Genomic DNA, 24,331 nt, shown 5'->3' with positions numbered 1-24,331 from the left:
CTAAACCAATTTACATTTCAATACCAAAAGATAGCACAAGACAAAGAAAGACAAAAAAATCAATGGCGACAAAATTTTATCTGGGACCTGTCACATGACAGGCCATTGACATGCTTTTGGTGTCTACGCATCATGACAATTTTTCTTCCTACTTAACATCTCATATTTATTCAACTAATATTAATAAGACACCCACATGTGCTATGTACTATTCTAGGTGCTAGGAATAGAGAACGAAACAAAGTTTTTACTCTTATGAAGGTTTCTTTCTATGAATAAATGATATTCAGATGAACATGTAATGTTAGGTGGTGATAAGTGTTGTAAAAAAATAAAAGCTTGAAGCTCCCCTCCAACAACTCATCACCTCACCCACTCCACTCCTGCCCCTGTTTCCTGCTCATGTGTCAGGTCAAAGCCCCAGGACCTTTGCACTTGCTATTTCCTCCACCTGAAAAATTTGCTCCTCAGATATTAATCCATGACTTTTTTCAAGTATTACTTTCTCAGTGAGTCCTTCCTTCACTACCCTTTTCCAAAGACCATCCCCTGCTATTGTCTATGGCAGCACTGGCCAATAGAATTTTCTGCAGTGATGGAAATAGCCCATATCTACACTTCCCTGTAGGTTGGCCACCAGCTACACAAGCACTTGAAATGTACTTTGGGTGTCTGAAGAACTGAACTTTAAGTTTCATTTAAAAATAAATAGCCATGTGTGGTTAGTGGACACAGTACTGGACAACACAGCCTTTATCCTACAATACATTGGAAACTAAAGGTTGGGAAGGGTTTTACAGTATATCCACGTCCACCTAGAATGTCCTGTTCTGCTGAGTCCTTCATCAGGATGCTCAGTCAGAACAGATGATCAACTTGGCAAGGTTGAGGCATGAGAGAGTGAAAGAAGGACCGAGGCTAGCTTTCCTCTGTGTGTGTGTGTGACGTCCCGAAGAAAGAGAGCTGGGGCAGCGGGGTGGGGGTGGGGTCTCATGTTACTGCAATTAGACAACTAAACCTTAGACCTCAGAAACTTGTTGAAGAGATTTAGTGAGTTGCTTTCTCAGATTATGCTGCATTTGAAAATAAAGAAATTTCAGAAACGTCACCTTAGACCCTTACGTGGCTCACTTCTCTTAGAGAGATGACAATACATGTGAATATAGGAATTAAGTGGACAAGGGAGATGGCTGGGCCCTGCCTTCATCAGGTGACCCAAACTTCAGGACTCCTTGAAGGCAATGAAAGGAATTTTAGTAGATACTCAATGAAGTCAATATGAATCAGGCTTTTATTTTACTAATTTATTTATTTTGGCCACACCTGTGACATACAGAAGTTCCCAGGTCAGGGACTGAACCTACAGCAGTAACCAGAGCCACTGCGGTGACAACCCTGGATCCTTAACCAGCTGAGGCACAAGGGAACTCATAGAATCACACTTTTAAATGGTCCTTGGTGATAACTACTGCAGACAATAAAGTCTCAGACAATTACACTCCGAAGTGACTGTTTCAGAAGAAACTAACGTTAGAAAGAAAACCTCAGTTATAAAGGTGACCCAGCATCTAGAATTCTGAAGACTTTCAGAAACTTCCTGGGGATCAAGATGGTGGAGGAGTGAAACACGGTCTTCACCTTCTCCCATAAACACATCAAAAAAAAAAAAATCTGCATGTAGAATGATTCACACAGAATATCTACTGAATGCTGGCAGAAGACCTTAAACCTCCAAAAAGGGCAAGAAACCCTCACATAACTGGATAGAATAAAAGGGGGGAAAAATGAGAGGAAAAAAAAAAAGGGGGGGGCATCAGGATGGGACTAGCACTCCTGAGAGAGAGCTGTGAAAGAGGAAAGGAAGCTACACCATGGTAAGCATCCTTATGGGGAGATTGGCCAAGAACGAGGGACCTCAAAGCCTCAGAGAAAAGCAGGGCAGCTGGACTGAGGAGGGCAAAACAGAGAGAGAGCAACACAGACCACTGGTACCACCACCAGGGACACCACAGCCTGAGACACTCAGAAGGGGGCTGGGCACTGAGACTCAGGCTCCAGAAGTCGGTTCTGGTGAGAGGACTAGGTTTGGCTCTGTGGCGACAGCCTGAGGGGCTAGGGAGCATCGAGCCAAGGGCTAGGAGCAGAGCTCCCTAGCTGAGGGAACCCAGGAGGAGGTCTGCGCCTACAGGAGAAGCAAGGCACCACTGTTGGGGAAGGCAAGAAGAGGGGGGTGGACCACCATAGGAATATCTTTCTCTGTGCTCATGTGGACCCTCAGAGGGCAGGGCTCTTGCTCAGACTATGGGTGGCAGTGCCCCCTGTGTGGGCTAAGCAGGAAGGGGCACCTCTTGTATGGTCTACCAGTGTCAGGGGGCAAACTCAGTCATCCCAGACTCCAGAGGTGGGCATGGCCCACCACCACTAGGGGTCCATGAACAGGCACCACCACTGAGGCCCCAGTCACCTCAGAGGTCGGAATAGAGGAGGGCACTGCCACCGAGCACCACTTGCTGTTGCTCGCACTCCCTTAGGAAGGCACCTTCCCTGATGCTGCCACTGCCAAACGCTCTGGGCACCGCCTACACCTACCTGGGTGTCACTGTCACTTCCCAGGGCCCTGCAACTAGCAGGAGCAGCCTGAGTCACCTTCTCGCAGGTCCTTGCCACTCTCAAGGACCCAGTAATCAGGCACTGGCTACCAGCCCTGTCCATTGTCTCCATCTCCCTGGAAGCACATGCAACACTTTAAAAATAAACAGTGAGCCCTCCCAAAATACCCAGGGGCACTCGTGGATATAAACAGCCCTCCAATACTACAGCAGTTGTTATCTCTATACTCACAGAATAAGAAAAATATAAGCAAAATGAAGAAGCTCGGTAGCCATTCCCAGTTAAAAGAACAGAATTCACCCAAAGGAGCAAACAATGAAACAGACCTTTGAAGTCTAACAGACACCGAATTCACAAAGGAGATAGTGAAAATACTGAAGGAATTAAGGGAAGTATGAACAGTAATGAAGGTTAATTTTTCTGTTTTGTTTCGTCTTTTTAGGGCGGCACCCATGGCACATGGAGGTTCCCAAGCTAGAGATCAAATTGGAGCTGTGGCCGCTGGCCTATGCCACAGCCACAGCAATGCCAGATTCAAGCCGAATCTGCGATCTACATCACAGCTCATGGCAATGCTGGAGCCTTAACCCACTGAGTGAGACCAGGGATATAACCTGCATCCTGATGGATGCTAGTCAGATTTCTTTCTGCTGAGCTATGATGAGAACTCCTGCTGATTACTTTAGAAAGAAACTAGAAACTATATGGTGGAGCCAAGAAAAATTAGAAAATTCATTTGCAGAGACACAAGCTGAGTTAAAGGCATTGAAGAACAGAATGAATAATGCATAGGAATGAACTAGTGACTTGGACGATGGAATAATAGAAATAACACAATCAGGACAGCAGACAGAAAACTAAATTAAAAAAGAATAAAACAATATAAGAGATCCATGGGATAATATAAAGTGAGCCAATCTACACATAATAGGGATTCCCAAAGGAGAAGAAAAAGAAAAGGGGATTGAAGATATATTTGAAGAAATTATGCCTGAAAACTTTCCCAATCTAAAGGAAAGAGATATCAGAGTTCCCGTCGTGGGGCAGTGGAAACGAATCCAACTAGGAACCATGAGGTTGCAGGTTCGATCCCTGGCCTTGCTCAGTGGGTTAAGGATCTAGTGTTGCTGGGAACTGTGGTGTAGGTTGCAGACATGGCTCGGATCAGGTGTTGCTGTGCTATAGGCCAGCAGCTGTAACTCAGATTAGACCCCTAGCCTGGGAACCTCCATATGCCCCAAGTGCAGCACTAAAAAGCAAAAATAATTAAATAAATAAATAAATAATAAAATAAATAAATAAAATAAAGGAAACAGATATCAAGACACAGGAAGAACAGAGGGCCCCAAACAAATTGAACCCAAACAGGCCCACACCAAGGCATATTACAATAAAAATGGCAAAAGTTAAAGAGAGGATTCTAAGGGCAGCAAAAGAAAAAGAGTTAATTATAAGGGAACCCCTATAAGGCTACCAGCTGATTTCTCTACAGAAACACTACAGGCTAGAAGAGAGTGGCAAAACCTATTCAAAGTTCTAAAAGGAAAAAATTGGGAGTTCCCATTGTAGCACAGCAGAAACAAATCTGACTAGTATCCATGAGGATGCAGGTTCCAACCCTGGCCTCACTCAGTGGGTTGGGAATCTGGTGTTGCTGTGAGCTGTGGTGTAGGTCACAGATGAGGATCGGATCCTGTGTTGCTATGGCTTGGCATAGGCCAGCAGCTGTAGCTCTGATTCGACTCCTAGCCTGGGAACTTCCATATGCTGTGAGTGTGGCCCTAAAAAGCAAATATATAAACAAACAAACAAACAAATAAATAAATAAAAGGAGAAGTTTTGCAGCCTAGAATACTCTACCCAGCAAGAATATCATTTAAAATATAAGGAGAAATAAGGAATTTCTCCAACAAACAAAAATTAAAAGAGTACAGCAATATTAAGCCCATTCTAAAAGAAATACTGAAAGGGCTCCTCTAAATAAAAAGAAGAATAAATATGACGGAGGAAATCATAATTGGAAAGTAATCATTTAAATAAGCCAATATACAGATCTAAAATTTAAAAGAAATTATAAAAGCAACAATAAACACAAGGAACAGAAAAAGGATAAACAGGACAATGTTAAAAAAGGATATCGAAATTATAACATATGTTGGAGTTCCCACTGTGGTACAGTGGAAACAAATCCTACCAGTGTCCATGAGGATGAGGGTTTGATCCCTGGCCTCACTCAATGAGTCAGAGATCCAGCCTTGCCATGAACTGTGGTGTAGGGTGGAGATGCAGAGAAGATCCTCCGTTGCTGTGGCTGTGGTGTAGAAGGCCCCTGTAACTCCAATTTGACCCCTAGCCTGGGAACTTCCACATGCCATAGGTGTGGCCCTAAAAAGCAAAATAAATAAATAAATAAATAAAAATGTGGGGAAGGAAAGTAAGAAAATCCAGACTTTTTTTTTTTTTAGAATGTGTTTGAGCCTATATGACTATCAGCTAAAGAAAGCAGATATAGGAAGGGATTAACATACTTGAAAAACAAGGCAACCACAAATCACAACCAAAGAATACATTCGTAAACACCAAAAAGAAGAGGACACAGCATAAAATAAAAGGAAATCATCCAACCAAAAAAAGAGAAGAACAAAGGAGAAACATGGAATCAACTGGAAAACAAGGTTTAAAATGGCAATAAATCCATATTTATCAATAATTACCTTAAATGTCAATGGACTGAATGCTCCAATGAAAAGACATAGAAGGGCAGACTGGATAAAAAAACAAGAGCGTACAACATGCTGCCTACAAGAGACTCACCTTAGGGCAAAGGACATATATAAGTTGAAAATGAGGGGATGGAAAACGATATTTCATGTGAATGGAAAAGACAGAAAAGCAGGAGTTGCAATACTCATATCAGACAAAATACACTTTAACATGAAGGCCATAAAGAAGGACAAAGGAAGGAAACTATTTAATGAAAAAAGGAGCCATTCAAGAAGAGGCTATTACACTTGTCAATATATATGCCCCTAACATAGGAGCACTCAAACACATACAACAAATACTAATAGACATAAAAGAGAATTGATGGGAATATAATAATAGCAGGAGACTTTAATACCCCACTCATATCAATGGACAGATCCTCTAGACAGAAAATCAATAAGGCAACAGAATTCCTAAATGACACAATAGAGAAGTTAGACTTAATGGATATTTTCAGGACATGATAGCCAAAAAAATTAGAATATACATTCTTTTCAAGTGCACATGGAACACTCTCAAGGACTGACCACATACTGGGGAACAAAACTAACCTCAACAAATTTAAGAGTAGAGGAATAATTTCAAGTATCTTCTCTGACCACAATGGCATGAAACTAGAAAACAACCACAGGAAAAGAAATGAGAATAAACTGACCACATGGAGACTAAACAGCATGTTACTAAAAAAACCAATGAGTCAACGAGGAAATCAAAAGGGAAATTAAAAAGTACCTCGAGGAGTTCCCATCGTGGCTCAGCGGTTAACTAATCCGACTGGTATCCATGAAGACACAGGTTCAGTCTCTGGCCTTGCTCTGTGGGTTAAGGATCCGGTGTTGCCGTGAGCTGTGGTATAGGTCACAGACGTGGCTCGGATCCCTAGTTGCGTGGCTGTGGCGTAGGCTGGCGGCTACAGCTCCAATTAGACCCCTAGCCTGGGAACCTCCATATGCCACGGGTACAGCCCCGAAAAGACAAAAAAGACAAAAAAGAAAAAAAAACCCACAAAAAACAAAAAACCTCAAGAGAAATGATAATGAAAACACAACTATTCAAAATCTATGGGATGCCCGCAAAAGCAGTGCTTAGAGAGAAGTTCATAGCAATATACGCCTTGCTCAAAAAAGAAGAAAAATCTCAAATCGACAACTTAACCTAACATCTAAAAGAATTAGGAAAAAAGATAAAACAAAACCTAAAGTCAGTAGAAAGAAATCATAAAAATCAGAGAGGAGGAGTTCCCGTCGTGGCGCAGTGGTTAACGAATCCGACTAGGAACCATGAGGTTGCGGGTTCGGTCCCTGCCCTTGCTCAGTGGGTTAACGATCCGGCGTTGCCGTGAGCTGTGGTGTAGGTTGCAGACGCGGCTCGGATCCCGCGTTGCTGTGGCTCTGGCGTAGGCCAGTGGCTACAGTTCTGATTGGACCCCTAGCCTGGGAACCTCCATATGCCGCCAGAGCGGCCCAAAGAAATAGCAAAAAAAAAAAAAAAAAAAAAAAAAAAAATCAGAGAGGAAATTGATAAAATAGAGATTCAAAAAACAATAGAAAAAAATCAATAAAACCAAGAGGTGGTTCTTTGAAAGGGTAATCAAAATTGAGAAACCTCTGGCCAGACTCACCAAGAAGAGGAGAGAAAGACCTCAAACAAAATAAGAAATGAAAAAGAAGAAATCTCAATGCATACTGCAAAAATATAAAAAACCATAAGAGAATACTATGAACAATTATATGCTAACAAATTAGACAACCTAGAGGAAATGGACAGCTTTCTAGAGACATACAGCTCGTCAAAACTGAATCAAGAGGAAATAGATCAATTGAACAGACTGATCACTAGAAATGAAATTGAATATGTAAGAAATTTCCTGAAACTTCTAGCTATGCAGTCAAACCTACACATATATGGGTTCACTGAGCCCATGGATACTTTTTATTTTCCTGGAAACTGCAAATATAGATACTTAAGAGCCACTCCTGCTGATAGAAACCTCAAGTCATAACCGTGATACTTCCTGGCAGAATTCACCCAGAGATTCTTGAGATAAATTCTGCTTCTTATTAACCTGTCTTCTTGCCTACATGATCAATATTGGCCAATGACGTCATGGCCTGTATCACAGTTTTTCTTTAGTGATTTTATGTGGACTTTCTGAAATCCACATTTCTTGATTTCATCATGCATACCTTCACAAGATATACTTCAGAGTTGTCATTAAATTTTTAATGAATGTGGTTGGTGTATAAGTATATTCATGAATATTTGGACCATTAATGAAAGGACATGGGCACCTCTGCCATGGAAGCTAAGAGGAAAGAAGACTGAATTTGGAGCTGGCAGGAATAAATTAGGAGTTTGGGATTAACATATACACACTACCATATAAAAAATCGATAACCAACAAGGACCTACTGCAGAGCACAGGGAACTCTATTCGGTATTCTGTAATCACCTACATGGGAAAGAATCTGAAAAGGAACAAATACGTGTATATGTATAACTGAACCACTTTGCTGTATACCTGAGGCTAACACAACATTGTAAAGCAACTATATTACAACAAAAAATTTTTAAATAAATAAAAAAATTTTTTAAATTAAAAAAAGAAATTGGAGCTGGCAAGAGAGAAGTCATACTGGTCAGGAAGAATTATGCATTACAGACCCAGTGACCAAAAGAGCAAGAACCAGGCATCCTCTTGCATCTCAGGAGAAGTGGAAAAAGAACTTGGGAATGAAGATGAATAAAATAACTGGACAGGTTTATTTTGTAGAGAGAACACTCAAGGAGCATGGCTGGCCACTTTTTATCTTTTCAGATTCTCCTTGCCATCTTAAGGGACATAGGTCACTGCCCTGGTCTCGTCACATTTCACAGTTAAATATCAAGAAAAGTCTGTTCCTGGGGAATTCCCATTGTGGCACAGCAGAAAGGAATCCTACCTGTATCCATGTGGATGTGTGTTCAATCCCTGGGCTTAATCAGTGGGGTCAGGGATCTGGCCTTGCCGTGAGCTATGCTGTAGGTCGCAGACTCAGCTTGGATCTGGCATTGCTGTGGCTGTGGTGTAGGCTGGCACCTGCAGCTCTGATTTGACCCCTAGCCTGGGAACTTCCATATGCTGCAGGTGCAGCCCTAAAAAGCAGGGAAAAAAAAAAAAAAAGGAAGAAAGAAAAGAAAAGTCTGTTCCTTCTTGGAACCAACAAGAAGCCAGAGAGAGGGTATGACCTTTGTCCTTGACCAAACTGAGACCTGTCCCCACAAGCCCCACCACCATTTCTCCTGGATTCCAAGGGCCTCTGACCCCGCACTCCAGAGCTGTAGCTCCTACCCACCCACCTCATTCCTTTCACACTTGTTTCCAGAGCAGGGCCTTGTTCCTTCTCTTCCCCGTGGCAGGACAAATTTTCTCAGAGGACCTGGCTCATGTCTGACTTTCCTTCATTCTCCACCCCCACATCACTCACGCAGCTTTCTTTGCTGGGTGCAACATCTCAGCTGCTGGCCATACATGACCTGCCTGTCCCTGCTCTGTCCTGTGTGGGCCAAGCTAGTCATCATCGCCTCTCGCTCCTGTTCACCTCCTCCCTGGGCCCAGGGGACACCACACAGCACATTCCAACCCCAGCAAAGGAGCACGGCCTGGCAGAAGAAGCAATTAAGACGGACATTTCTGCAAGCTGGAAATTCTCATAATTAAAACTTCTTCTGAAAGATTTCAGGAGTCTAAATGGCCTTAAGGGAAGAGAGGCACTAGCATCTTAAGAGGAAATCTGATCAGTAGAAATAGATAAGCTCAGTATTAATATAGGCCTGAAATTTTACTCTAGGGCCCAATGATCAGATATAAATATTTCTGTTGATCGAAACATGATAAGCTTGCTATATCCATTAACAGCTCTTAGCACATTCTGGAAGTCTCTAAAAGCAGCCATGGTTCCAATCTGCCATGTAATCAAAAGTTCTTTTTAACACCATCATTCTCCTAAGTTTAGCGAAGACAGGTCTTAATACAGACAACAGCCATCCACTAAAGAGAGAAAAAATTACTTTGATAAGACAAAGCTCAACACAAGTGCAGAAAGTCAAATCAAAGGCAACTGAAGCGTAAGTACTACTTGGTGGACAGTAGTCACCCTGTGATATTTACCAATATTAACTCTCAGAAGACCAACCAAGTTTGTCATGTAATTACCGTATCAGCAAATTGAGAAACGAGACCTTTTCTGCACCCAGACAATGAGCCCATTGTCAAATCCAACACTTTTCAGAGCCCTGTCTGGAAAATTACAAAGCGCTGACGTGAGGCAGCATTTCAACTCTGACATAACAATATGCTGAACTTTACTCACCCAGAAGAAGGATAAACACGGTTTATAAATGTGACAGACCCATCCATTCTGATAAATGCAAGCTGACAGGTTATCCACAGGACAGAAAAGATATCACCCTGTTCTACCAAAGATGGCTCAGATCTGCAGCTTTTCATGGCTTCTGAAGGAGCCAGACCACCACGGGAAAAAAAGGTTTCTTATTTAAAAAAACAAAAAGTGGGTGCTCTTTAATATCAGAAAGAAAGATCTAAATATCAGGGACAGTTAACAACAATTAACAACTCATGGATTTCCCTGGTGGCTCAGCAGCTTAAGCATCCGGTGTTGTTACTGCTGTAGCTCTGGGTAAAGGCTGTGGCATGGTTCGATCCCTGGCCTGGGATCTTCCAAATGCTGTGGATATGGCCAAAAAACAACAACAACAACAACTCATGTATTAGACTGAAAAATTACAGCTACTCTGCAGTTTTTACTCCCTCTCTCACTAAGAACACATATACGCATGTACTTCACTGCCTTTACGGGCACTAAAACATACATGAGCTGACATTTACATCCATGAAGCGTTGCTAAATGACTTCTTAGAGGCAGTTAGCTTGTCCATACTAACATTTTCCTTGCAATTTTTTTATTTCCGGAAGCAAAACTCTCTGTGCAATCTAATAAAAGTGCTGACTTTCTTCATTTGAAGAAGACTGCTCACAAGTCAGCCCCTTAATAAAGTGAGAGTCTCTAACACCCTAGAGACAGGCCAGCCCGACAGACTGGTTCCAGGACCTTGTTGAGAAAATGCAAGCTCAGATGACTGTCCCCAAAAGAATACGCTCCCACAGAGTAAATGATCTCACTCCACATCCTCGAGGCCTTGTATAACGGTACTAATGCTTTATTAGGCACATGCTCCAAATGCTCAGCTCGTGGATCCCACCCAGGCCTCTGATCAGAACCCCTCCTGCTTAGACAATGTGGGGAAAGTATCAGAGGATCCGTGAAGAACATGGCCTTGCTGCAATTCGAAAGTGGCCGTCATAAACAGCATCTAGCACATCACACATGGGGAAGACTTGGGCTCAGACCCAAAAGACAGAAACTGACAGCAAATGAAGAAAGAATGAGGACACTCAGCAAATGTAAAAATGAAATTCTTGGAGTTCCCGTTGTGGCTAAGGGGAAACGAATCTGACTAGGAACCATGAGGTTGCAGGTTCGATCCCTGGCCTCGCTCACTGGGTTAAGGATCTGGCATTGCTGTGAGCTGTGGTATAGGTTAGAGATGTGGCTTGGATCCTGTGTTGCCGTGACTGTGGTGCAGACCTGCAGCTGTAGCTCTGTTTAGACCCCTAGCCTAGGAACCTCCATATGCCAAGGGTGTGGGCCTAAAAAGCAAAAAAAAAAAAAAGAAATTCTTCAAGGGGAGAGTCATGTGATGGTCATTCGGACCCCTCAGGCAATGAATGTTCTGCATTCCTATGAATTCAGGCAAAAACAAGGTTGCTTAACTTAGTAGTCAGCATAGACCTCATTGCACCAGATAATGAGCTTAACTTGCTCAGAGTTTCATTCTGCTTATGGTAACAGTTAATAGGCAGACAAATGTACTGGGATAGTGTTTTCAGGCTGGGTCTACATCCATGAATTTAAAGGAAACAGACTAATTTCTTGCTCAAAAAAAAAAACTGGGGCTCCATTTCCTACAGCTTTATCTGTATCAATCTTCCTTTGGATGCTTCCTCACGACATCCACCTTAAGGTCAGACTTGTCTCTAGATAATAATAATGACAGTAGCTGCCATTGATAGAATGCTTGCTATTTCCCCAGGCAGCCCACTAGGGTTTGTATTCATTCATTCATCCAACTGATATCTATTGAATATCCACCATGTGACAGACTGATGTAGGTTTCAGGGTACAATCTGAGAGTTCCCTGGTGGCCTAGGAGTTAAGGATTTGGCATTGACACTGCTGTGGCTCAGACTGGATCCCTGGCCCAGGAACTTCTGCATGACACAGGCACAGCCACCCTTCCCCCCAGCCCAGGTACAGTCTGAATAAAACAACATTCTTGTTGTCACAAAATTTTCCAAAGGAGGAAAAAGAAAACAAAAGAATAAATATGGAATGTATCAGGTGATGATCAGGGCAACAAATAAGAAAGCAGGATAAACATGCCAGAGAGTGAGCATGTGAAGTGTGCTGACCTAGTAAAGACCATCAGGAACACACTTGTAGTTCAGGAACACGTTGGGTTGATGGATTTGCTACAAGGGAGAGGGCACACCTTTGGGATCCAGGCATCTAAGCAAGAGGATGTCAATGAACTTGTCACGAGATCTGGCCATGCTAAGTGATTTGGGAGACAGTTCAAGAAAGCAGAATTTTGCTCTGAACTGGATACTGTCAGGAAGTGATGGTAATTCCATGATACGACATCTTGAAAAATCTTTGTTTTGTCTTTAAGGGCCGCACCAGCAGCATGTGGAAGTTCCCAGGCTAGGGTTGAATCAGAGCTATAGCCGCCGGCCTATGCCAGAGCCATGGCAACCAGAAATCTGAGCCGTGTCTGCAACCTACACCACAGCTCACAGCAACGCCAGATCCTTAACCCAATGAGCGAGGCCAGGGATAGAACCTGCGTCCTCATGGATGCTAGTTGGGTTCATTAACCACTGAGCCACGACAGGAACTCCTGATAATTCTTATCTCAAAGGTGGGGCAGTGAATCACAACAGCACCCAAAGGGAATATGTGGGCCCATTTGTGATTTGGACAACCTTGTTCTTATCTGGATTTGGGCATAAGATTATGAAAAGGTCTTGCCTTTGTCTAGATCCATCATGGTCCTAGAACAGTCTGAAGTGTTAGGCCTTACAAATGTTGGTGTTTTGGGTGACTGTTTACCTCCAACAACAGAACAGCTAGGCTGTGAGTGCCAGGTCCTGGTGGTCTTGGGCTGCTTTTCTCTTTCCTGTGCTCAATCCTCCCTCAACCTCCCAAGATAGGTACTATTACTATTTCTCTTTCATAAATGAGGGGACAGAGTCCCAGAGAAACAAAGGACTGATACAAGAGCAAGCAACCAAGAAAGCCAGGGCTTTTTTTTATCTGACTCCAGAGCCAGCCTCTTACCACTCCACAAATGGGTCTGTTCAGTACTGAGCCTTCTGAATTCCTACGGCAAGACCTCCTCTTCAAAAGGGCCAGGGGGCTTTCAGTAGGAGGGTGGACTAAATGCTGCAGGGCAAGCTGCTACCACAGACACCCCTAGCACCTAGCCCAAAGGACGAGCAATTGTCCAAGAAATGAAGTCCACCTAGTCATTGTCAAGGTGAACTATTTTCCTCTCAGGGACAAAGAAAACATTTTTCTGTTTTGTTTAAATTGGAGAACTTGATGAAACAAAATAAATCAACTACACTTTAATAATAACAAAAAATAATAAATTGGAAGGTTTCTTTTTCAATAATTTAGTCAAGCCCCGTTTATCTCCACAAATTATGAACTCTAACAGAAGTTTTAAATACCAGAAGAGCATACTAAAGAAGACTATAAAGGTAAAGTTCTAGCGGGTGAGGATAACAGAGTAGGAGGCAATTAGTATGGCCTGAATCCCACATTTTATAACCGCCCCCTCCCACTGCAGCCAGATCAGGGCTTACCAGCAGGTTTTCCGGCTTGAGATCCCGGTGGACAATGCTCTTGTCGTGCATGTGGACGAGTGCCTTGCACAGGTCCATGAGCATGAGGGCGGCGTCGCGCTCCGGGAACTTCACACTTTCTATGATGGCATCGAAGAGGTCGCCTCCCTGCACGTACTCCATGATCAGGTAGATCTCCGTTTCCGTTTCGTACACTTCGTGCAGTTTCACGATGTTGGGATGAGAGAGGCTCTGGATGATCAGGATCTCGCTGTCCACCATGTCCTCTTTGCCCTTGAGCTTGGACTTATCGATGATTTTCATAGCGTAGGGCTGCCGGGTTCCGCGGTGCCGGCACTCCTTCACTACTGCGAAGTTCCCGTCCCCGATCACGCGGCCGGTCTCGTACTCCTTCCTCACGTCTGTCGCCAGGATGCCCGCCGGCCGCCGCCTCCTGCCCAGCGACCGCTCCGTCTTGCTCTCCTCCGGCTTCGTCTTGGGCTCCTTCTCTACACTGGCCGGAGGCTCGTCTCGGGGGGCCGTCTTCCTCCCTCCGGACACGCCTGGCTTTTTCTCCTTCTCCGCCTCCTGTTCGTCCCCTCGGGTCCTGGAGAGCTTCTCCGGGTCGAGGTTGGCATGACGCTCCCTGAAGAGCCAGCCTCCCTGCTTGCTCCTGCCTGCATTCCTGCCGTCCTTCTCCTCTCCGCCGGGCTGAACCTCCCCCGCGTCCCTCTTGGTCTTGGCTGAGGCGGAGGGATGACCTTCTTGGCCTCCAGGATCTCGGTCCTCTTTCCTGTCGGCGCTTTTGCTGGGTCTCCTGGACTCCTGGGCCGGGCACCCAGGACTGCTTCTGTGGCCTTCCCTCCAGCCTTCCTCCCCACCCTGGGGCTTCTCCTCAGGGGACCTCCTGCAGCTCCTGGTTCTCACCAGCCTCTCCACCTCATATCGGGGGCACCTGCCCAGGTCCAGCTCGCTGGCGCCCAGGGAGAGTCGCTCCCTCTGCTGGCTCTGCTGGAGCTCTCGCTCTCGCTTACACTGCTCGCACCTGACAATCTCCCCTGACGTCTTTTCGATCTCCACCCCCAGGTGCTTCTCTCCGCTGGCATGCCTCTCCAGAGTGGCATCCCTGGGCACCTTGTTGCTGGGTTCAGGCTCCCACTTCCCCCTCACCCATTTCTTCTGGACCTTCGCCCTGTCCTCCACGGGGGTCTTCCCCTGAGGTCTGATGGTGGCCTGGGACCTTGTTGCTTCACGGCAGCTCTTGCTGGTCTCAGTCTCCCCGCAGTGGTGACCCCCTTTCAGAGCCTTGCTGTAAAGCCTGCTTCTCAGCCTTGGAGAGGGGACCTGGCTGTGCTGGGTCAAGGAGGACAGGGCCCGGGCTTTGTTGGGGTACAGTTCCTCTAAAGCCACTTGGATGTTCTTCAGAGTCAGCGGTTCTTTGCCCATGGCTATGAAAGCATCCCCTTCCCGGAAGAAATCAGACACGCTCCTGATTTCCCTGCCCTTGAGGTTGAACAGCTTCCTCACGCGGTCACTCTTCCATCTGGGAAAGCCCAGAGCCTCAGAGACATCAGCCAAGAGCTGCTCAAAGGTCTGCACAGACCGCCTGTTGAGAAGCAGTGTGATCTTGCGCAGGGGGTGCCCGCCCAGCTTGACCACAGTCACGACCCTGGGCTTCAGTGGGCTGCTTTCAGTGTGGACAGGGTGAAGGCCACTCTGGGGGCTGAACATGGGCACCATGGAGCCCCGAGGCCCCAGGAATGGTTTCTCCAGACTCCCCCGGCCAGTAGGCAGCCACGCACTCTGCAGCTTCCGCTCTGAGATTCTCGAGCTTAAGTATTTTAAGGAATGTTCACATAGGCCTCGATGTTCTGTAGCGGAAAGAGGACAACACAGAATTAGTCAGATGGGTTCAAAGAGGCCTGTGACCTTCAGCAAACCTTCACCAAAGATGACTGATGCCGTTATAGGTTAGAAGTGTGTTCTTTGAGGGTCTGCTTGAAACAATGGAGCCTTTACACATCAGGTCTAATCTCCTGTCTCCCCCAAGAGAGACCAGGAACGAAGGACAGAGTCAGCATTGGGCCCGAGGTGGGTCCCCAGGTCTCCTAGGCAACCCCCAGGATAGACCACACCATGGGAGCCCCTTCTAGGTGAGGCCTGACCTTAAATGCACTACACTCAAGTGAACTGATCTTCCAGGGCCTACACATGAGATAAAAGGTCCAAGGTTTGCTGCCCAGGAAATACCAACAAGAGGTCAGAAATTTCTGAAACTTTAAAGCACCCAAGTCTTACCCACATCTTTGCCAAGAACAGTTTTCTCAGCTTGACTTTCAACCCACACAGGATGAGCCAAGATGTGAGGAAATCATGATTGCAGAATTTGAGACAGACCTGGATTTGAATCCTGGTTTGACCACTGACTTTTTGGGTGAGCTTGGGCAAATTACTCATGTTCCATATTTTTCATTTATGAAACTGGAATAATAACACCTTCTTCCCAGGATCTTTGTGAAAAATAAATAAGAAAATGAATATAATTCACTTCAATATATGCTTGACACACAGTAAAGGCATAGCGATTGACAGTTATTGATTCTGTCCTTATGATCTTAACATCTCTTCTGTATGATCACTTCATTTTGGTCATGATATAATCTACTAAAGTAAATTTCTACTGTGCACAGTGTCACCTGGCATCATAGGACCTCAGGGGCCAACATGACATATGGTCTTCTCTAAATGTTTTATCCTCTTGTCATTAAAAACAGGAAAAAAAGGGAGTTCCTGTCATGGCTCAGGAAGTTATAAACCCAACTAGTATCTATGAGCATGTGGGTTCAGTCCCTGGCCTCACTCAGTGGGTTAAGGATCTGGTGCTGCCATAAGCTGTGGTGTAGGTCGAAGATGTGGCTCAGATCCTGTGTTGCTATGGCTGTGGCATAGGCCAGCAGCTGCAGCTCTTGATTCAACACATAGCCTAGGAACTTCGATATGCCACAGGTGCAGCCTAAAAAGGAAAAAAAAAAAAAAAAAACGAAAGAAAGAAACCAGTATATTCATATTCATAGCTTTAATAACGAGTATGTGCTCATAATCACTTTGTTTCCTGATAAATTGAATAAATGAGTAAAACAAGACTTTCTAATTCCGAATCAAATGAACCCAGCCATATCTCATTTTCTTGTGCTTCACTTTGTTATGCTTTGAAGATATTGTGTTTTTTAGAAATTGAAGGTTAGTGGAAACCCTGCATCAAGCAAGTCTATTGGTGCCTTTTTTCCAAAAGGCATTTGTTCACGTCATGTCTCTATGTCACATTTTGGAAACTCTCACATTTCAAATTTGGTCATTATTGTATTTGTGATGGTGATCTGTGATCAGGGATTTTAGATTTTACTACTATGACTCACTGAAGGCTCAGATGATGGTTATCTTTTTTTTTAGCAATAGGATATTTTTTAATTAAGCTGAGCACATTTTTTAAGACATAATGCTATTGCACACTCAATAGACTACAGTTGAGTGTAAACATAACTTTTATATGCACTGTGAAATTTTTTAAAAAATTCATGTAACTTGCTTTATTGCAGTACTCAGGAACGGAACTCACAATATCTCCAAGGTCTGCCTGCGCTTGAGACAGTTTTGTCAATTCAATTTCAATTTCTGTGCAGATCAGGAAAGAAAACAGGAAGATAGCAAAATCTGTAACTGAAACCATGAAGGTGAGCTGCAAATTATTCAAGTTACCCCCACAGGATCCATTTATCATGCCCTACCTACATGCAGGAATCTGCTATTTATGCTTCCTTTAAAAAAGAAGTTGAAAATAATTATTTTTAAGTGCCTTTTTTTTTTTCTTTTTAGGGCTGCACCCAAAGCATGTGGAAGTTCCCAAACTAGGGGTCAAATGGGAGCTGTAGCTGCCAGCCTACGCCACAATCATAGCAATGCAAGTGCATTTGAATTGTAGCAGAAACTCCAGTTGTGCCAGGATGGGCAATTTGGCCCAGCATATTGACACAGAATGTTTTTTGTTTTTTAATTATAACATACAATCTGTTCGGAGATGATTTCCATCTAGACACAGGTGTCTGATTAGATGACAAGTGGTGGCCGGTACTGATCTTCCCACATGCCAGGAATTTATGAGCTTCACAGTCACGTTTACAGTTAAACTACTTATTTATGGACATCTGTCATTCCTTTCTCCTCATTATCTCTTTAATCTGCTTCCATTTTCTGGCTAAGAGAGTTGATGCTGAGAGGAAAGAAGAGAGGTCTACAGTAGTCATGCTAGTTCATGTTTCCTCAAGAAACAGAAGGGTGCCAAGGAAGGTGACCTTCAAACACACGTACACAAAGAGACTAAGTTTTCTTTTTCTTCTTCTCCTTCTCCTGCTCCTTCTTCTTTTTTTGGCAGCAGCTTGATGTGGGATCTCAGTTCCCAGACTAGGGATTAAACCTGGACTGTAGTGGTGAAAGTGTGGAGTTCTAACCACTAGACCACCAGGGAACTCCCTAAGTCTTCTCATTTGTTTTCCTCGTGGTGCATTTCACAGAGAGGGCCCCTCTGTACTTATCTATCAGGCGAAGTAAAGGGAAAAGAATTCTCTATTCTAAGGAAGGCTCAGGGAAGAAGCAGGAGGACAAGGGAATATCCTGTGAATACATTAGGGATGCAGGAAAGTTTAGCATGGAAGGGCATTCAAGGAGGATCCCAGAGGAGGTCCAAGATGGGATGTCAGGAGGCATATAATGGTAGTGGAACAGGACATTGTGGGTCGCATGTTGAGGGGTGACCCTGGATGACAGAGGTAAATCATGATGAGACCCCCAAGGTCCCAAACAGTGGAGCTGTGGTGTTTGTGTGTAATGACAGATGATTTGGTCTGTGGTACCCAGAGTCAGGTCAGGGGGGAAGGGACGCATGCTTTCGGATGGTAGTGCCCAGCCAGCTTCCGCAGACCCTAGCTCAGAACCTGTCCTCATTCCCTGCAGTTAGCAGAGTACACTGGGCACACTCCATGCCCGAATCCAGGAAAGGCTCCACCAGAGCAGCCCCCATCCCAGGGTCCCAACACAGAGGCTGTGGAGAGTGGAGCTCAGCCTCTGTCACATCACCACCGTGCATGTGAGGCCCACTGTCCAGGCGGTCTCAAACTCACCTAAAGCCTCTGAAATCTGGGGCCAGAGTGAGAACTCAGTCCCCATCCTCCTCAACAGGAGCTAGAGGAATGGCACTTCTGGTTCTGTCTGCATCATGATCCTGGGGGGTGCCCTAGGAAACCACAACCTCAAGATGCAATTATCTTATCCTCTCTTCCCTAAGCCCTCCTTCCTCCTTTAAAATTCTTGGTCTAGAGCAAATTTTTCTTCTTCGAAGTGAAGAGAAAAAAAAGCCAGGAGCTGCTGAATGCCTGGTCTGTAGGCAGGAAGGGCAAACGTTAGGGAGAGGAGGAGCCTAGCACACCCCTGGGACCCTGGGCTCAGTCTCTAGGAACAGTCCCTTTTCCAAAGGAAACAGCACCCAAGGACTTTCAGGCTGACTGTAAGCAGCAATGTCGCAGGACCTACCCCAGATCACATGACCAAAACCAAAGGTCAGCCCACGTCTACTTGTCTACTTCAGCAACTTACAAGATCGATTAAGAACCATATAAAATTGCCAGTAGTTCTATCACTTACCCCAAAGTGGAAATTTCATATGGCTCAACCTAATATGATCTAGGAATAGTAACCCCTACTCTGCCCCTACATCAACAATAAATAGTTAGGAGTTCCCTGTTGGCCTAGTGGTTAAGGAACCAGTGTTGTTACTGCTATGGCTCAGGTTCAATCCCAGGAACTTTTGTGTGCTGCAGGCACAGCCAAAAAACCCAACAAAACAAAACAATAGTTATTGAGGGTAAAGATAGTGAAAATTAAACATCTGAATTCCCTCAGCCACCAAGCCTGCAGCTTCCAATAGGAGGCACAGAAAAAGACTCTCTTGTAGCATCATTTGTCTGTTAATTGACTACAGCAACATAAATTCATCTCCCCTTGACAATACTGCTGCTCTTGCCTCAAACACCCCAAACACAAATGTTTACAGGATTTCTCCCCAATACCCATCAAGCCCATGTATGCAGCCACTCCTCTGCTCAAGAACCTATGGTGGCTCCTGATTACCATCCTGGAGGGCCAAACTCAAGTTCTCAGCTTAACATGTAAGGTGGTCCCCACCCAACCCAACCCCATGCCACCTTCACTCCTCCCACCCATCCAAGCCTTACCATCGTGTAAGATCCAAGATCAGCATCCACCACCAAACCCTCCCTGACGTTGCAAGTTTGTAGTCATAGCTTCCTCCTCTGAAGCCCTGATCATTCATGAAACCAACATTTACCAGGACTGCCTGAGACTCTTCTGCACACCTCAGCTAAGTATTACTTCACCTTCAGAGGTATTCTCCCTCTGGACTAAACTTAGCCTCTTCAAAGGCAGAGACTGTGGATCATGCAAACTCCCCTACACTGTCCTATTACGTCAAGTAAGCACGCAAGATTTGGGTCCCCAACCCTAACATCAAGAATCAAGTCTCAGTCTTCCTGGTTCTCCTTGTAAATAGTTGAGTGTTACTGCTTTCCACCCAGGGGGACACCCCACCATGGACTTTAACTGAAAGTGAAATGAAACAAGTGAGGTGAAAGGAAACATGATCACAGACATTCACTGACGACAAGGAAAAGTGCCAATGCAGCGTTTATCAAGAACAGCTAACACAGGTAGGGAAGAGAAGGGCATGTCCCCAGAGTTTTGTGAAAGCTTCATTTTAGAGAATGCATGAACATGGAGTCAGAAACTCTAACTTAAATCCATCAGGCTCTAAGTGGCTGTGTGACCTTAGGAACGTTACATGATCTCCTTGAGCCTCAGTTTCCATGAAGCCAAACCCAGTATCTCACTCAGGTTGAAGGCACCCAACATGTTGGCTTGGCTCTAGAGTGGGCACTCAAACTGGGTTTGTTTTCTTCCCTCTCCAATTCTTATAACTTTGGATTGCCCCCAAATCCATGTACATGACCAGGGCAAAGAGGGCAGGATGCTGAATGTGACTCAGCAAGGTGAATTTGTCATTCATGTAGTGACTGAAATAGAAAAACACTAGGGATAGGATATCAAGAGAAACACTCAGGCAAATCTAAGCATACAGCTCTTAGATAAACGAAGGGAGATCAACTCCCTGGTCACTGATCCTAGGATTCTCTGACTGGTGTGAGCCAATAAACTCAATAACTGCACAGGAATTTTGCTCTTTTTCCCCTCTAACGGGTTTGTTTTCCAGCAATTGTGCCTCCTATCTGTTGCCCAATTCAGATGAATTAACATAACCCAGTTCCACAATGGTCACCGCTATACCTTATTATGCGGAAAAGGCTACCAAAATGACTGGAAATTACGTTTACTCAGTTTATTTTCTAATCATTTATTATTACTTTGTTTAGATTGACCATCATTAAGTTAGGATCAAGGAAAAAAAGCAATGAAAACATACTGCTAAAATGAATCTCTTACTTATCTTCTTTAATCAGAACACAGGGAGTATATCTTTTCTTTCACAGGGGTCGAATAGAGATGTAGATGCTGGCCTATGCCACAGCCACAGCAACTCAGGATCTGAGCTGTGTCTGTGACCTATACTACCGCTCATGGCAACACCGGATCCTTAACCCACTGATCAAGGCCAGGGATCGAACCTGCATCCTCATGGATGCTAGTCAGATTCGTTTCCACTGAGCCACGACAGGAACTCCAGGAATATATCTTTTCCTAGTAACTTTTTAACCATAAACCATATGTCTAATTATATACCATGAAGAAAAATTATGTCTATGGTGAGCATGAACTTTGGAATTCTTGCCTGGCTCCTGTAATACACTAGAAAAAGAAATGCACTCAAATGGCTATAGAACATAAGTAATACATAATCACTCTTTAAACATTTACAAAGTCTGAGTATTAAAATAAATGGAAATTGGTGTTTTAAAACATCTGGTAATATGTAATTCAACAACAACAACAACAACACACACACACACACACACAAAGTGCCAGGAAAATGCAATGCATCAAGTGGCATATAATCCCACTTCCTAGCAGGAAAGCTCCACTTAAAATACTTTCCCTTTTATAAATCTATGTTTCTTGGTGGTATCACCAGACTGACCACTTGTAGCCTCAGCAGGCAAGGTTAAGAGACGATTCCCTTCTAATTTTCTGGGGAAGATGGAGAAGAACTGGGTAAAATCATTTTCCATTTCACTGAGTAATCATTTGTCCTGGGCTTTTTCCAGGGGCTGTTTGGGAACAAACTCATTTTGCTCATATGCAAATCTGAGGCAGGAGAAACATTTGTGAACTTACATTTGATTATGCAAACATCCCAAGAAGGGCTTCCTAAACGAATAAAAAATTGGAATGCAGCCTTTCACTGAGCCTCAAAAATGCTACTGTTTCATAACTCAGAAGCCTGGCCAATGTATGTATTGATCAAAGCTGAGGAAATTAATGAGGGTAAGGTAATAAAACTAAATGCCATGCTATCTATTGTTTGTCATCACTAATGACACTCTAATTAATGTCATCACTACCTAATCATCTTTATTACCAACAGGACATCAACTAAGATATCAGAAACAGAGTAATTAAAAAGGTGTTTTCCTGCTCTCATCTCAGAAGTGCCCTAGTTCTGAGTTGTCTTTTATCTGCTGACCTATTCATGCCAATTCCACAAGGCCCCCCAGCACTTTGGCACAAGAGCCCTACCTGGTCTCTGAGTGAGGGCCAGTCCTTGTTACAACAGATGTCTGAAACATCTTTCCTAAGCAACTTGTACTGTCCCAGCTACCTTGAAATTGTGACACATTTTGTGTAGAGCCTCTGTTGTTGACAAGGGTATTCTAAAGTGAACCAGCTTACATGTCTTTGCTCACTTTCAAAGCTCATCTCTGACTCCCTCAATAATTCTCATCCTCCGTCCCTCAGTTTTCCTGCTCACCCCGCTCTGGTCCTACACATGCTATCCATCTCATCAGCACATCACAGCTCCCGCTTCCTCCTCTGTTAGTTTGTCTGAAGAACCCTCATGCTCCATGCCACTGAGAAGGGATTTTCCTCCATCCCCAGATATCTCAGGTCACCCCAAGACAAAGAGGTCCAACGACTGAAGCAGGAACTTTTCCCTACTGTCATTGACCGAGCTAATTTAGTGGTGAAACCAGCGGCTCCCATTTCCGAAGTTCTGTGTCTTACAGGCAGGCTTCTCAAAGGCTGATAATGTGCACACACATTACCTGGGACCACATAAAAGGGCACATCCTAATGTGGTCAGTCCAGGTTGGGAAGGGGCTGAGATTCCGCAGCTCTAACAAGGTTCCCGGTGATGCCAATGCTGCTGTTCCATGGACCACAATTTGAGAAGCAAAGCTATAGAGTAAAGATAATGGGAGAAGTTCCCAAGTATCCTTCCGGAAGTGCTGGTCAATTGGTGCTTTCAAAGCAATTCCTTAAAAGGGTGTTGTAATAAACAGTATCTTTATTTTTTTTTTCTTTTAGGGCCACACCCACAGCATATGGAGGTCCCCAGACCAGGCATCAAATTGGAGCTGTAGCCGCTGGCCACAGCCACAGCCATGCCAGATCTGAGCCGTGTCTGCGACCTACACCACAGCTCATGGCAACGCCGGATCCTTAACCCACTGAGCGAGGCCAGGGATCAAACCTGCTTCCTCATGGATGATAGCCAGATTCGTTTCGGCTGTGCCACGATGGGAACTCCAACAGTATCTTTATTTTCAGAACATGAATAAGGGATGTGTGATAGGTAACAAAACACTGCCTCACCAGTGCAGTGTAACACAAAATCCGAACATGATTTCCTTACCAAAGGGTTTGCTTTCAAGCACAGCAAACAGATAAGGAGGAGGGAGTGATCCAGGATTTGATTACCCAGTAGCATCAGTACCCCCGGGGGAGCCTGTTAGAAATGGAGAATTTCAGACCCCACGCCAGACCTACAGAATCAGATTCCGCATTTTAACAAGGTCCCCAGATGACCCGATGCACATTAAAGTTTGAGAATCAGTGCTTTAGACAGTCTCTTACTTCCTCAAACTGGTTAGTGGAACCAAAATATGCAGAGGACGGGAGAGATCAGAAGGTCTGTTGACTAGTACATACCCATTTGATTAACCCTGAAAGTGTAGCTGTGTGACCCAACCAAATCGAAACTGGGATCCAGGGTTGGCTTTGGCCCAGTGCTGGGACCTATTTGCACCAGTGGCCAAATGGGCAGAAGGGAGTGGGTGAAGGGGAGAAAGGAGGTGTTCTGTGCCCAGGTATTTTGGGCACCTGGGATGATATCAGGCATAATGGCAATGACAAAAGAGGGGCAGCTTGGCATCTGCACCCTGTCCTCCAATCCTTGGATCACAGGGTAAGGACGGAAGCTGAAGGAGCTGTTTCAAAAGCCTGTGTGGGGTGCTTACAACAGAGTAAGCAGAGGAGCAGCCTCCTGCCTTCCCCAGCACAGCAGAAAGGGGCAAGGCAGGGCCCTGGGGACAGTGGCAACCGGGGGACAGGGAGGGGAAGTGAGGAGTGACATCATGGCTGGAGGAAGAACAGGAGCCACAGTGTACTGAGCACAGGTGACATCCTCCCCTGAGGACTCCAAGGACACTGGCTGAGGTCCTGTGACAGCAGGCGGGGTGGCTGAGACTCCACGAAGGGCATTAATATTAACACAGCCTCGTCTGCTCCCAGGGTCAGTGAGGCCTTGGGCATTCCAGTGACCACACCGATAACCTTCTCTCCCACCGCTGTTCCTCCAGATGAACCCTCTTCCCACCTTCCAATTTTTCCATCACAGGAAGTCTTCATTGCTCCCCTTTTTGCCCACTGCTATGTGTGCCCCTGTTGTCCCTCACGTTGTCCTTC

General features: G+C 44.8%; 1 protein-coding gene across 2 annotated transcripts in view; it reads right to left on the bottom strand.

Annotated features, from left to right (window-relative positions):
- Nucleotides 1-24,331, bottom strand: part of DCLK3 (doublecortin like kinase 3) — a 54,960-nt gene that overhangs the window by 18,061 nt on the left and 12,568 nt on the right. For both annotated transcript variants that reach the window (XM_021071656.1, XM_005652393.3), the window contains exon 2: nt 13,367-15,216. In XM_021071656.1, the coding sequence (XP_020927315.1) occupies nt 13,367-15,085 (1,719 nt within the window). In that variant the 5' untranslated portion in view covers nt 15,086-15,216. The remainder of the gene's footprint in view (nt 1-13,366; nt 15,217-24,331) is intronic.

This window comes from Sus scrofa, chromosome 13, assembly GCF_000003025.6.
Source record: "Sus scrofa isolate TJ Tabasco breed Duroc chromosome 13, Sscrofa11.1, whole genome shotgun sequence".
In the NCBI taxonomy this organism is placed as follows: domain Eukaryota; kingdom Metazoa; phylum Chordata; class Mammalia; order Artiodactyla; family Suidae; genus Sus; species Sus scrofa.
The sequence above is the reverse complement of the archived record's forward strand: the minus strand, read 5'-3'. Positions and strand labels throughout refer to the sequence as shown.